The 12695-nt window shown below is 54.2% G+C and overlaps 1 protein-coding gene across 2 annotated transcripts in view; it reads left to right on the top strand.

The window, feature by feature from the left end:
* The window catches only part of KSR1 (kinase suppressor of ras 1), a 152336-nt gene that overhangs the window by 99240 nt on the left and 40401 nt on the right, over positions 1-12695 (top strand). For both annotated transcript variants that reach the window (XM_054573186.1, XM_054573188.1), the window contains exon 3: positions 10764-10911. In XM_054573186.1, the coding sequence (XP_054429161.1) occupies positions 10764-10911 (148 nt within the window). The remainder of the gene's footprint in view (positions 1-10763; positions 10912-12695) is intronic.

The raw sequence follows: 12695 nt of genomic DNA on the forward strand, positions 1-12695 counted from the left end.
TGCACTGCCTGTGGAGCTGGGTGACGGCCAGGGTTGCCAGGGGCACGGGGACCCCGCCGCCTGTGGTGCTGCGAGAAGCACGAGGCCTGGACCAGCCCGGGCCGCAGGGCAGCGAGGTAGGCGCTGGGGCCTGGGAGCAGGCAGCCTTCCCAGGAGTCCCTGGAATGGGTACCTTTGTCTGCGCTTTGTGTGAGTCCTTGCTTTGCTCACTGAAGAAATCTGCCTGTTGGGGTAGAATGTGACTTCCATTTCACTATTTCACCCCCTTTCTTGTGGTCAGGTGGTTGGGGAACTAGCAGAATCTTCCTGAAATATTTCTTTCCCATCCTTCTAGTGAATGGTTGAATCTTTTTTGGCCTGTTTGTGCTTTTGATTCGAATAGAGCATACACGCATTGTTTTGAACCTAGTCCTTTTGCAGGGAACTCAAGAAACTGAGGTTGTACAGGCAGACCCAGCCCTGCCTGTCAGTACTTCTGGTCAACCAGGCCAGGGAGGCCAAATGGTGTAGAGGCGTGAGCGGTAACTTTGGAGTGGCATGGACCAGCGTCCAATCCAGGCACCGTCGCACACTTGCTGTGTCTCAAGCGAGTAACTTAATCTCTCTGAACCTCACTTTCCTTAGCTCTCTTTCCTTAGCCACCAAGCAGTTGTGGCCAGGCCACTTCATGGGTTGCAGTAGTACCAGTGGTTGCTATTTTTATGATTAGACTGGTTGTGGAAAGAGGAAGCATGTCGAGAAGCCGAATAAGAATGCGTGCGCCACAGCCCTGGGTGGGCGTAGGCCCCGTCTCTGAACCTGGGTGTTTGGGTGTAGCTAGTGATGTGGGAATTGCTGCTTCTTTTCAAAAAGAAGAAAAGGGACATGGGTAGGGGTAGGCAAGAGCATGGTGTTGAGGATTTCTGCCTATCTGCCATCTTTTGAGCCACCGAAACATCAGGGACTTGCCAGGCTCCGAGTGAGGCCGTGAGCCCGGAACCCCATGGCTTCTGGACTTCACAGGGCTCTGGACCCATGAGCCGAGCACATGGCTTGGCATCCCTTGGGCCAGTGCCCGTGGACGTGATTGTCAGGGCAGGCCTCAGGGAGGTCTTCCCCCGGCTCGCCTCTTAGAGCAGCTCAGGAAACCTGGCAAGAATAAACCCTTTGTATCTGGGTAAGGAATACCCACTGTGAGTTCTGTAGGGGCAGGGTGTATCCTGGTGTTGGTCACTGGCAGGGCCCTGGTTTCCTCTGCAAAGTGAGCGTTGGGCTAGATTGTGTCTAAGGCTCTTTCAAACTCTGCCTTTGACCTCGGCAGAGGAAGGGTTTCTCTCCTGTTCGCTCATGAATAGCCTTTGGCCCCTTTCACGCCCTCAGACCCTGGTGACTCTGGCAAAGGCCTCCCTGGCCTGAGTCCTGGCCATCCACTCCGGGCTCTGTCGGGCCCCGTCAGGCTCCCATGGCTGCTGTGGGGCAGGAGCTGTTTATAGTGTTTCTGAAAAACTCCAGAGAGGGGCTGCCTGCCTCTGGGAACTCCTGGGAGATGCTGGCTGTCTGGTTAGACACCCATGGTGATAGCTCCGCAATAATGGGGTCCTTGTCCTTGGGTGGAGCAGCCCGGGTCTCAGGTCTTCAGCTCTGGGCTCACTTCCTGCTGCCCGATGTGTCCCCCACCGGGACAGACAAACAACCCAAAAGGACAGACCACATGCTGAACGCTGGGGCAGGCCCCTGTGGTGAATGGATCTCTGATTTGGTTCCTGGCTCCCAGGGGGGCCCTCTAGACCCCAACACTGGGGCCAGGCACGTGTCAGGGCCCAAGTGACACCACTGCCTGAGGCCCATTGGCCAGTCTGCGCACTGTCTGGAGGACTGGCCTCACCGACCAAACTCAGAGCTCTCGCTCTGTGGATATGGAGGAGGCAGGAGAGGGAGACGGAGCCAACTTGTCTGGGCATCCTCTCTCTAAGTGTGACTGAACATGGGAGAAGTGGACAGGGGAGAACTTGGGGACCAGCAAGCCACAAAGATGGCTGCAGGCGTGGCCACATCCAAGGACCCCTTTTTATTTCTGTCAGTGCCTTTACCCTCAGGTCGCATACGTCCAAGCCAAACCCTGTTCTCTCCCCCTTCTGTGTAGGGTTGTCAGGCCTCCCAGCTTGCGCCTGAGACAGTCCCAGTTTAGGGCTACTGTCCCAGGGCAGTTACGCACGGCTCCTCCTTTCCCTCTCAGAAGTGTCCCTGTCGCAATGGCTCAGCATACCTTCACCCTCCCTCATCACCCACCTGCCGGCCTGGCCTGTGTCCCCACTGCTACCCTGCTCGTCCTCTTCTCACCTGCTGGTCACCCAGGAACACCGGGCAGTGGGGGTGGCGGGTGCAGCTCTAGGGAAGCACTGTCCTGGAGCAGGGCTGGGTGCTGAAGGGCCTCTGACCCGCTGCTCGCTCAGCTCCGGCCCCCCCACACCACCTCCTCGGGCAGGAGGGGGACCTTGCCATTTGCCTGTTCCCCAGAAGCCAAGCACCACCGAGGGTTAGTGTTGTCCTTTGGCTGCTGGTAAGCCTTTCCCAGCCCTACTCTGACCCCAATCTTTTTTGTTTGTTTTAGAGTATCCCATTTTTGACTTGAGTTTTATTGTGGAGTCTGGGGAACAATAGTGGGGTTTTCCTTCCATAATCAGCAAACATTCTGGATGTGGGGAACCCCCGGTAGAAGCCCACCCATCTCCTCTCTCCATTTGGGGAGTAGCATATATTGGGGGAAGCACGCAGCCCCCAAACCGGGATGCGTGTGTGTTTCTCTAATGCTGGGCGTGTCTGGCCATTTTCAGAAAGCAGCCTGGAGCAGCAGTTTTGGAAATGTGTGTTGGTGCCACAGAGAAAGGTGACAAAATGCAGGCAGCCTCAGAGCGTCTTCCTCTGTGTCCCCCTCCTGCTGATAGTGTGCTGGGGGCTGGGCAGGGTGAAACACGTCCGCACAGCGGGAGGCCGGGAAGGAAGGGGTAGCGTGGCCCAGGGCCACCAGGAGATGGAGCCCAACCTGGGCACTGTGTGTTTGTTGAGTGGCCGAATGAATGACCTGCTAGACAGGGATGCCCCGCTATGGCCCCTGGGCCACATCCCACCACCGCCAGTTTTTTGTGCAGCCCTGTGCACTAAGAATGGTTTTCACATTTTTTAACTGGTAAGGAACAAAAAAGAAAAGAATTTCATGGCATGTGGAAATTAAATGAAATTCAAGTTTCAGTTTCCATACTAAAAATTTTATTGGAGCTCAGCCACACCCAATCTGTTTACGTGCTGCCTGTGGCTGTGTGGCGCTCTGCTGGCAGAGCTGGTTGTGACAGAGACCATATGGCCCGCCAAGCTGAATATGTTCACTCCCCGGCCTGTTCAGAGAAACCATTCCTGCCAATTCCTGCACGAGGTACCTCAGGGTTTATAAGGGAAAGAAGGGGGCCCGGGAGGCAGCTATAGGACAAGCTCTCCCAGGGAGCAGGGCCAGGCCCCCGGGGTGATGGCGGTGACAGCAGGTGCCGCCAGAATCTGGGGAGCTGGTCTCAGGCAGAGGTAGAAAGTACCCATCTCCTCCAGGGGGCAGGACTGGCATTCAGGGGCACCCAGCAGCCCGGCTGAGGGGATTTAAGAAGGGCTGTAGAGAGAAGACCCCGTGAGAGGCCTGCCGCCGCCCTTAATCCCACGGCTGGAGCTCGATTCAGCTGCGTGGGGGCAGGGCAGGGAAAGCCAGATGTGACCTATGACGCCAGGTAGGCTCTACCTGGGAAAAAGCGCACGTTTTACAGAGCAAAGAAGTGGGCACCAGTGCAGGCAGGGCTGGCTGGCTGGGACTAGGCAGAGATGGCCATGCCTCTGACTCACCAGCTGAGCTGTGTGGCCTTGAGCAAGTTACCTGCCCTTTCTGAGCTTCAGCAGCCATCTCAGGATGTTATGGAGATTGCCTATGCTGACCTCTTCTATTCACCTGCTTAGTGCCTGGCTCCCAGGAAATGCAGAATTAGTGCTCATCACTCACCCTCCCTTGGCCCGTCCTCAGCTCCTCCCCTTTAACCTGCATCCCTCAACCTCCACACCTGGTCTCATCACCACCGCACTGTCTGGGGTCTCAAGCCCAGACGTACCAACACACAGGCCAAAGACAACTGCTCCCTGAAGATTCCAGCCAGGCACCCCACTGTGTGGGCCCCCACCCTGCCTTGTGGGAGGGAGGGAGGGAAGCATCTCCTGGGACGTCTGTGCCCTCGGGCCGGGCTAGGGTTGAGCTGACAGAGTGTGGGCCTCCTGAGAGGACCGGCAGGAGGTCAAGCCCCAGAGTGCAGCCCCACCCGGCCAGACCCACCATCTGCCCTGGGCACTCTGAGACCCTTTCTGTCCTGGGTTATTTAGCCAGACTTCAGACTCAGTAGCCTGTCTGCCCTCACCGTCCCCACCCCCAGAAATTCTGATTTGGTTGGTTTGAGGTGGGGCCCGGGCATCAGGATTTTTTTAAAGTTCCTCCCTGCCCGTGCCCCCCAACCCCCGGTAGTTCCAGGGTTGAGAGCCATAGATCTGATCTAGCCAAACCCACTTATTACATAAATGATTACATCAAAGCCCGGAGAGGAACAGGGACTGACCCAGGGTCAAGCAGGTTCCGAGGCCCGAATGTGACCCTTCCCTCACTGCGCTGGCCCGCGGAGAGGTGGCGGAGAGAAGGCTTGCAGGAAGCACCTGACTTCTCCCAGGAGGGGCTTCTCCTTGTTCCCCAGGCTGGGAGAGTAAAGAGGCTGGGTGCAGACCCCCTGACTGGCAAGGCCAGTGTCCCCAAGCTGTCTGCTGATCTCCGTGGAAACCCTAGGAGGCTGCCTGACCCAGGCCCTCACCACCTCAGCCCCTCCTGTGCCTCCCAGAATACCCAACCATTACCCGAGTCTCCCCCCACCCTCTCCCTCGGCCCCAGCAGTGCGGAGCAGGAAGGAAGGAACATCTGTCAGGTGCTCCCCTGCCAACTGGGAAGCATGTGGGCTCCCAGCCTGAGCTGTCATAGAAATCTCCTTGTTCTCTCTGTCCTCTCCCAGCCCCGCTTTGGGCCCTGTCCCCACAGAGGCGCGTAGGTCCTGCATCACCATGCACAGAGTTCTGGGAGTCCACCTCTGGCCTTGGGCATGACCAGTTCCCAGGGAAGCATCTATGGTGAAGGACCCTGGCCCTTGAATGAACCTGCAGCCAGGGAACCTGGTGGAAGCCTCTGCCCGCACGCCCCAGAAGTCCAGGTCCTGCAAATGGACCTTGAATGCTAGCAACACAGATTGGGGCAGCTACTAACTTTACTGATCCATTCTATCCTCTAGGACTAGAAAGCTAAATAGATATACAAAGTTTGGGTTTGCTGCTTGGTCTTTCTTCAGCCTGGCCTTCACCTGTGTGCCAGCTTGAGCTGCCATGTGGCCCATACACAGGCTTTGTAGTGCCTCTGACATTGCCGCTGTCCAGCTGACTGACCACGGTGAGCGTGGATGGCTCTCGGCACAGTTTCTAAGTATAGACCCCAGGCAGCCCCGTGTCTGCTGGTAAGTCCCAGGATGACACCATTTGCTACCCCGCCTGGCCTGTGACGCCAGCCACTGCCAGCCGCGGAGGGGACAGGGCACCCCACCTACGGACAACAGAACCAGCAGTTTAATTGTCACAGCCTGGGAGTGACCTCAGTGCCCAACTGACCCTGCTCTCTAATTATTATCAGAAAGAGTAACTTCATGTCACCCCCTGGAGAATATACATTATGTCTTGGGGGGCCGGGCAGAGGCCATTGTTCCCCGGAGCTCTTTCTCTGCCCAGTGTTCTCACTGCCCTACTGCTGTGCTCCAGGCTCCCCCGAGGCTCATGGGGGGCAGGGGAGCTTCCGAGGTGGGCTGGACGGCCCTCCCTTCTTGGTTTCTAGATCATGTTTCTTTGCACAGAAGCTAGGGCGGGGTGGAAAATGATTCTCCTTAGAGCGTATAAACTCTCTGCCTTCTTCCTGCCCCCAGAACTGCCCTTGGCTTTGAGGCGGCTGCGGGGCGTGTTCCCCGCACCTGCAGGCAGGTGGGAGGCTCTTATGGGGCCTCTCAGCCCTGAGACCATGTCAGAGCCGCTCTACCTGCCAGGTTGTCAGCAAGCCTGTGGGTTCACCTTCAGCAGGTGGTTAAACTGATTGCCTAATTTGCTTTCGGTTGAGAGAGGATCCAGAAAATTTGTATGTGGATTACTGTGGTGGGAAGTAACTTCCGAACTCAGCCTTGGCTGTGCCTGGCCCTGTGAGCAAGTCACATCCAGTTGTGAGGTTTGGGGGTGCCGAGCTGCTGAGGGGCATTGCCTGAGGCACGGGAGGAGGAGATGGCAGGGCCGCTCTGAGGCCTGCACAGTCGCTAGCGCAGCCTGACTCTTGTCTAGCTGGAGGCCCAGGCCAACGCCGGCGGCCCTGGTTCCAGCACGCCTGCCTCGGGCACTCGCCCCTCTTGATTGAAATGACTTCAAGTCCAGAGCCACTTGTAGGATTTGGAAGACTGAGCGCTTTGTTTCTACGATGGGGTCCCAGAGCCAGGTTGGGTGCCTCACCAAGAAGGCCTGGCCACTCGCGGTATGTTGCCAAGGGCACTTGCTGCTGGGCCACCATCCCTCCCCATTTGCCTATAGAAATAAAGCTTTTACAAGTCAGTGATCAGAAGTCACCGGAAGGCATCAGATTCTTCATGCAGGGTCTCCATGCGAGGGTCTGGGGGGCTCTGTGTAACCATGGATACTATTGTTTGGTCTGCACAGATTTGCATCAGTTGCCACCATGTAAAATTTTTATTTTAAAATAAAAATTCAGCGCTGGCTGTGTGGCTCAGTTGGTTGGAGTGTCATCTGTGCACTAAAAGGTTGCAGGTTCGATTCCTAGTCAGGGCACGTTACCCGAGTTGCAGGTTTGATTCCCCATCGGGATGCATACAGAAGACAACTGATCTGTGTTTCTCTCTCTCTCTCCCCGCCCCCACCCACCCCGTCCCCACTCCCGCTTCTTCTCTCTCTAAAATCAGTAAACATATCCTTGGGCAAGGATTAAAATAGTAACAATAACAATAATAATAATAAGTAGAAATGCAGATTTTTTTAAAACCAGAAGATCTGGTGCCCTCCCATAGCCTCCCATCTCACCCCAACACCGAGTGAGGGCAGAGGGTGGGTGTCTGTTTAGTATCACTCTTGCTGCTGCTGGATTTCTTGTTGCCCAGTAAAGGTAAGAGAATGTTTCTAGTACATGTATCTCCATCAAAAGATAGATTCAGGAGGTCTCATCTGCTCTGATCTCATTTCTTCCAAAGATCTGGCCCTGAGGTTGTGTGTTTGAGACCCTCATTCTACCAGGTAACCTGCTGACTGGTGGAGAGCTTCCCTGACTACAGCTTTTAGGGAGAAAGGCGGGGGGGGGGTCCCTGTCCCCAGCTCAGCGATCCAGCCCTGCAGGGAGGAGGGATTAGAGAATGGACGGAACAGGCAGAAATCATGGTGCCAGTGGTTGCTGAGCACTCTCATTTCATTGAATTCACAGTCCAGGGAGCGTTGCTTGTCCTGGGAGAGGCTGGGGCAGCTCCAGTTTAAGGGGGACCCTGGACGGGAATCGTTGAAGGAGTTTTGGGAATGCCGTACCAGGGTTGCAGTTCTGGTCCTGCCACTTATTAGATAGGCTTGCATGAGGTCTCTGAGCCTCAATAAAATGAGCCTAACAGCCTCTCCTTGCTGAATAGTTTTGAATGGAGATAGTATATGAAGTAGTGGGCATAGTGTACCGGCAAATGGTTTTTGTAATAATAAATGTAGTTATTATGTTCGAGAAACTGAAACTTGGCATGTGGGGGAAAGAGATGGATATAAATAAAGAGAAACAATCCCTTGCAATTCAGTTAGATTGGGGATTGGATTTCTAGGCTCATTGGTGTCCCCGGTCCTTGTCTCCCCCTCTTCCTCCCAAATGAGGCAGATACTGCAACCTCCTCTTAGAAACCTGCCGAGTCATCACAGCCTTGGGACAGGGCAGCAGAGCCAGGGGAATGGTGGCCACTCTAGGGAGAGGGGGAGGGCGGCGTCTGCACTTGGGTAAAGGCCCGCATCACTGACGTTTGTCTGTCCCCTGACGACGTTGCCAGCTTGCTTTTCATAGTAAAATGAGGGGGAAAGATGTCACAACTGCATTTTGATGCAGAATGTTTTGGAGGTCAATAAAGGAAAATACACTGATGAACAAGTGTCTGCCCTGGGCCAGTATCTAATCGGCTCCCTCTCTGCGCTGTTCTTATCGTCATCCTCTGATGCTCTAGTTTAATTACCCAGAAAGCTTTCTGACCACCACGGGTTTGTCCAACCATTGACAAGCTTCTTGATGCTTTTACTTCTGTGTTTGTTTCTAATTGTTGGTTTCAGTCATTCCAAACAGCTCTGAGATTCTTGTCCACAATGCTGAGGCTGAAGAATATACAGACAAGATATAAAGGTGGGGAGGGCGGGGCATGGCCAGACCCCAGGGGTCACACACCAGGCCTCACCCCCAAGCATCACAAAGCCCCCAAACTATTGCCCCCATGACTCACAGCGAATATCTTCATCGGGTTCAGTTTTAATGCTTGAGTCTAAGATACACAGCAGATTGGATAGGCTGTTGATAACATTATTCTTTTGAATTAAAATTAGGCACAGCTTGCTGAAATCAATGAAAACCAGCTTAGATTCTCAAGAACTGCAAGCTTTATGTGAATCATTTGATGTGGGATGTCTGGCCTTCTCTGCTATAGAAAACCTGGAAAATATAGAAAGAGGCCAAAGAAGGGGAAAAAAACCAAAAACACGTCTTACCACTGGTCCCGTAACTCTTTGAGCTTTCACTATGCTGGGTCAAGTCTTACTGTGGTGCAATGACTTGTCTTCATGGCAGTCACTCTGCAAGCCACTTGAGGCCGGGACATGTCCCTTTGTTCTGTGGTCTGCTCCAGGTACTGCCAGTAGAAACGGGCTCTTTCATGGGGTTGCGAGCAAAGCATTTTGGGAGACTTACGCATGGGAAAATGTGGTCTGGTGGAAAGGTTTATTAGGGTGGAAATAAAAGGCTTCCCTGGGTGCCCCTTATCTTATCTTTGTTTATCCCACCATGGAAAAAGTCCAGTTTTGTCTTCATCAGGGCCAGAAATAGGGCCAGTGTCCAGAGATTCTGTGCCATATTAAAGCTTAGTTCTTTGGAGCCTGTGCGGTCTGCTGTGGGCCCCAGATGGCTGCTAGACCTGCATGACAGCTACAAAATGAGCATGTGTTAGAGAAAGGGGGAGGGGAGAGAAGGGGCTTCTTTGTAAAGCTTTTTATATTAATTTGGGCTTTGGATGTACCCAGCGCTTTTTTCAAAATAATCAGTCAAACTTCCCAAGTTTTTGCAGGCTTCTGATGGATCTACCTCCTAACCAATTTGTTCTTTTCCCAGGCTAGACTGACAGGCCTCTAGGTTGCCATTTTCGCTCGTATTGCGCATGTGCTGACCTCCTCCCTTATTGTTCTGTCCCTCCCCCCAGTCAGCTGCCAGGAAGGGACCAGTGTTTCCCCGGGGAGTGTGTGAAGCTGTGCCTTTCTGGTGAAGCAGGCAGGCTTATGCTCCCTGGTTGACTATGCTTGACAATGTCTGATCCCCTTTGCCCCTTCCCCTTTATTAATAACTAGCAAACTACTTACGCAAACACAGGCTTGGTACCGCATGTGGCTCAAAATGATCAAAACCAGAGCAGTTTCTTCCCTCCTTAATGAGGGAAAAAGAGTACAAGCTTTGCAGTCAGTTAGGCCTTGATTCAAATAATCATTCTTTGTATTAGTTTTCTGTGTAACAAATCACCACAGGCTTAAAACTCCATCTATTAGCTTATAGTTCTGTAGGAAGAAGGCTAGATGGCGGAGTCCAGGTGGGCTCAGCGAGCTTCCTGCTTAGGATCTCACCACGCTGAAGCCCAGGTGTCAGCCAGGCTAGCCTCTTACCTGGAAGCTTTGAAAAGAAGCCACGGCTAAGGGATTCAGGTTGTTGGCAGAATCCAGTTCCTAGTGGCCATAGGTGTGAGGTACCCCTTTCCTTGCCAGTCACTGGGGAGTCGCTCTCCTAGAGACCACCCACATTCCTTTTCATGTGGCCCTGCCATCTTCCAAGTCCGTGTGGTATCCTTTTCACGCTTCTGGTCTCTCACGTCCTCTCTGCTACCTTGAAAGGCTTTGACTGAGAATTAAATAGAGCGAGGTAGTACGTGCCTATACAGTGCCTGCTGAGGGTTAATTCTTTCTAATCCGTCTCTCACTAAGCCAGTTTTATTTTAAGTCTTGTCTGATTCAGACACAGCGCAGCAGAATTGTAAAGGGCCATCTTTATCTCAAGTACTTGTCATTCTAAAAAGTTGTCATGATTCATCATTTTCCTGGGCAGAGGAATAAAAAGCAACAAGAGGGGCAACATGCCCTGATCAAAACTTTTCAGACTTTTCCCTTCCTTCTCCCCAACCCCCTGCTCTGCAGCTTAGGCCTGTCCACTTCAGCTGCTGTCTCTGGGAGCGCTGGGGGCGGGGTGAAAGCGCGCTGCCTGCGTCCTCAGACAAGTGGTGGCCTCAGGTCGGAGGCGGGCCCACCAGCAGCTGGCCCCTGCCACTCAGCAGGGAGGCCAGCCCTGGCCAGGGGGCGCATGAAGAGGGCGTGGGGGCCACTTGACTGCTCACTGACTCTCTGCCTGTCCCTCTGTGCTTCCTCAGGAGATCCTCCGAGAGCTCACACTGGATGCCCTCCTGGACATGAACGAGGCCAAGGTGAAGGAGACGCTGCGGCGCTGTGGAGCCAGTGCGGAGGAGTGTGGCCGCCTGCAGTACGCCCTCACCTGCCTGCGGAAGGTGACAGGCCTGGGTAGGTAGGGCCTGCCTCCCCAGCACTGAGGCCAGCCCCATCGGTCCTTCTCCCTGCACTTTGTCCTAGACGCCTGCCTTCTCTCCCCAGGCCTAGCCTGGCTCCCTGGGGCCACAGTCTTTGCTGAGGTGGATGATGGGTGGGGCCAGCATGGACCAGCATTTCTGGGGTAGCTTGGAAAGGCCGGAGTAGACATTCAGAAAGTGTGTGGTGGACCTGACCCGAGAAAGAGGCTCTCCCCAAGTCAGAGGGCTCAGGTCTGGACTGGTCTGGCCAGCACTAACACAGGGACGCTTTAGCCATTGCTAGAAACCCCGGGCCGGTCTGCTGGGTGGGCCCGGTATGGTTTCCCCTCTTCGGAGCACATTTGTTAGGTCTGTGAACCCTCCATTGGCACCCTGCATTCCAGCCCCACTCCCCACCCTAGGTCACCCCGAGTCCTCTCCCCACCTCCTGTTCTCATCAGCATGCTGGGCTGTGCGCTCACAAGGCACACGCTGAGGTGGGCCCAGCCTGAGCCGAGCAGCACTCGACAAACTGCGGTGTTTCAGCCCTGAGTGTGCATGGCTGCCCCAGGCGAAGGGTGTAATCCAGGCATTAGATGAGTTCCTGGGAATTATTTGCTGGCTTCCTAAATGTTGCCTTGGAAACAGCTTCAAATACCCTGACTTAATGCTCCCACTACCAACCACACAGTTAACACTTTGAAATGAGTCTAATGAGTAGAATTAGTCCTGTTTTTTAATTATCTAAGTCACCTATCTTATCTCTAGCTGCCAGAGGCTTAAGGAAGGCACTGAGGTTTATATTCTGCTCAACTTTTCTCTCAGGGAGGGTTAAGCTTAATTTCCTCCCCAGCCCCATTGTACCAAGTTGTCCTCTGGACACACAGCCACTGTGGAGAGCTTCACTCAGTTCAGGAAACCTCAATATGCCCGGCCTCCCAGCATGTGTCAAAGAATAACCATAACAGAGACATGGTCAACATTCTGGTCCCCATATTTTACAGAGGAGGAGGCTGAGCCAGCGAGGGGAGGCCAGGGACACATAGTAGTTAGTGGCAGAGAGGAGATTTAAGCCTCAGTCTTCGATGGTGGTTGGTGTGTTCCTTCGTTGTAGAAATTTAAAAGTAGAAATCCATCCAAGCAGAAATCTTGGGCTAACTTGTCAGCTCTGCCCCTGTACGCCTGAGTTGTAAAGAAGCGCGGAGGAGCCAGCTGTCGAGCGGTTGTGGCCCATCTGTGGTAGGAAGGCTGCTGCCTGCCCATCGTGGGTGCCAAGCTAGGGAGATGGCTAACTTAGGAAGCACTAATTTATTAAGCCAGGCACTTGGCACTCATGGGGCAACACCCTTTTAAGATGTGGCGGTAAGCTCCTTTAACAGCTAGCACATCGGACAGCGTTGGGCGAGCTGTCCGGGTTCCCACACTGGCACACAGCAGAGCTGGACTTGGCACTCAGGTTCCCTCCCCCCGAGGGTGCTTCTTTCACTCGGCCCTGGAGGAGGCCCCTCGAGAGAGGGCCTTTAACGCGTCCTTCTCTCATCTGATCTCAGCTTGTGGTGCCCCTACCTCCCCAAAAGGGTCCGGGTTACACCCCGCCCAAATGGGACGGCCCAATGGTGGCCACACGTGAAAGGCACCTGCTGGACTGGGGGGGCACCAGTGTTCGCTCCGTCTCTCGGATCATGCAGGCGGGGTCTTCACTGCTCCCACCCAGGCTTGGCGAGAGCGGCCTGGTTGCAGCCTAGCTCAGCCATTTACAACCCGAAGGAGCTGGGTCAG

Source organism: Pteronotus mesoamericanus, unplaced genomic scaffold (genome assembly GCF_021234165.1).
Source record: "Pteronotus mesoamericanus isolate MK-2021 breed Mesoamerican mustached bat unplaced genomic scaffold, CSHL_Meso_final contig_246, whole genome shotgun sequence".
In the NCBI taxonomy this organism is placed as follows: domain Eukaryota; kingdom Metazoa; phylum Chordata; class Mammalia; order Chiroptera; family Mormoopidae; genus Pteronotus; species Pteronotus mesoamericanus.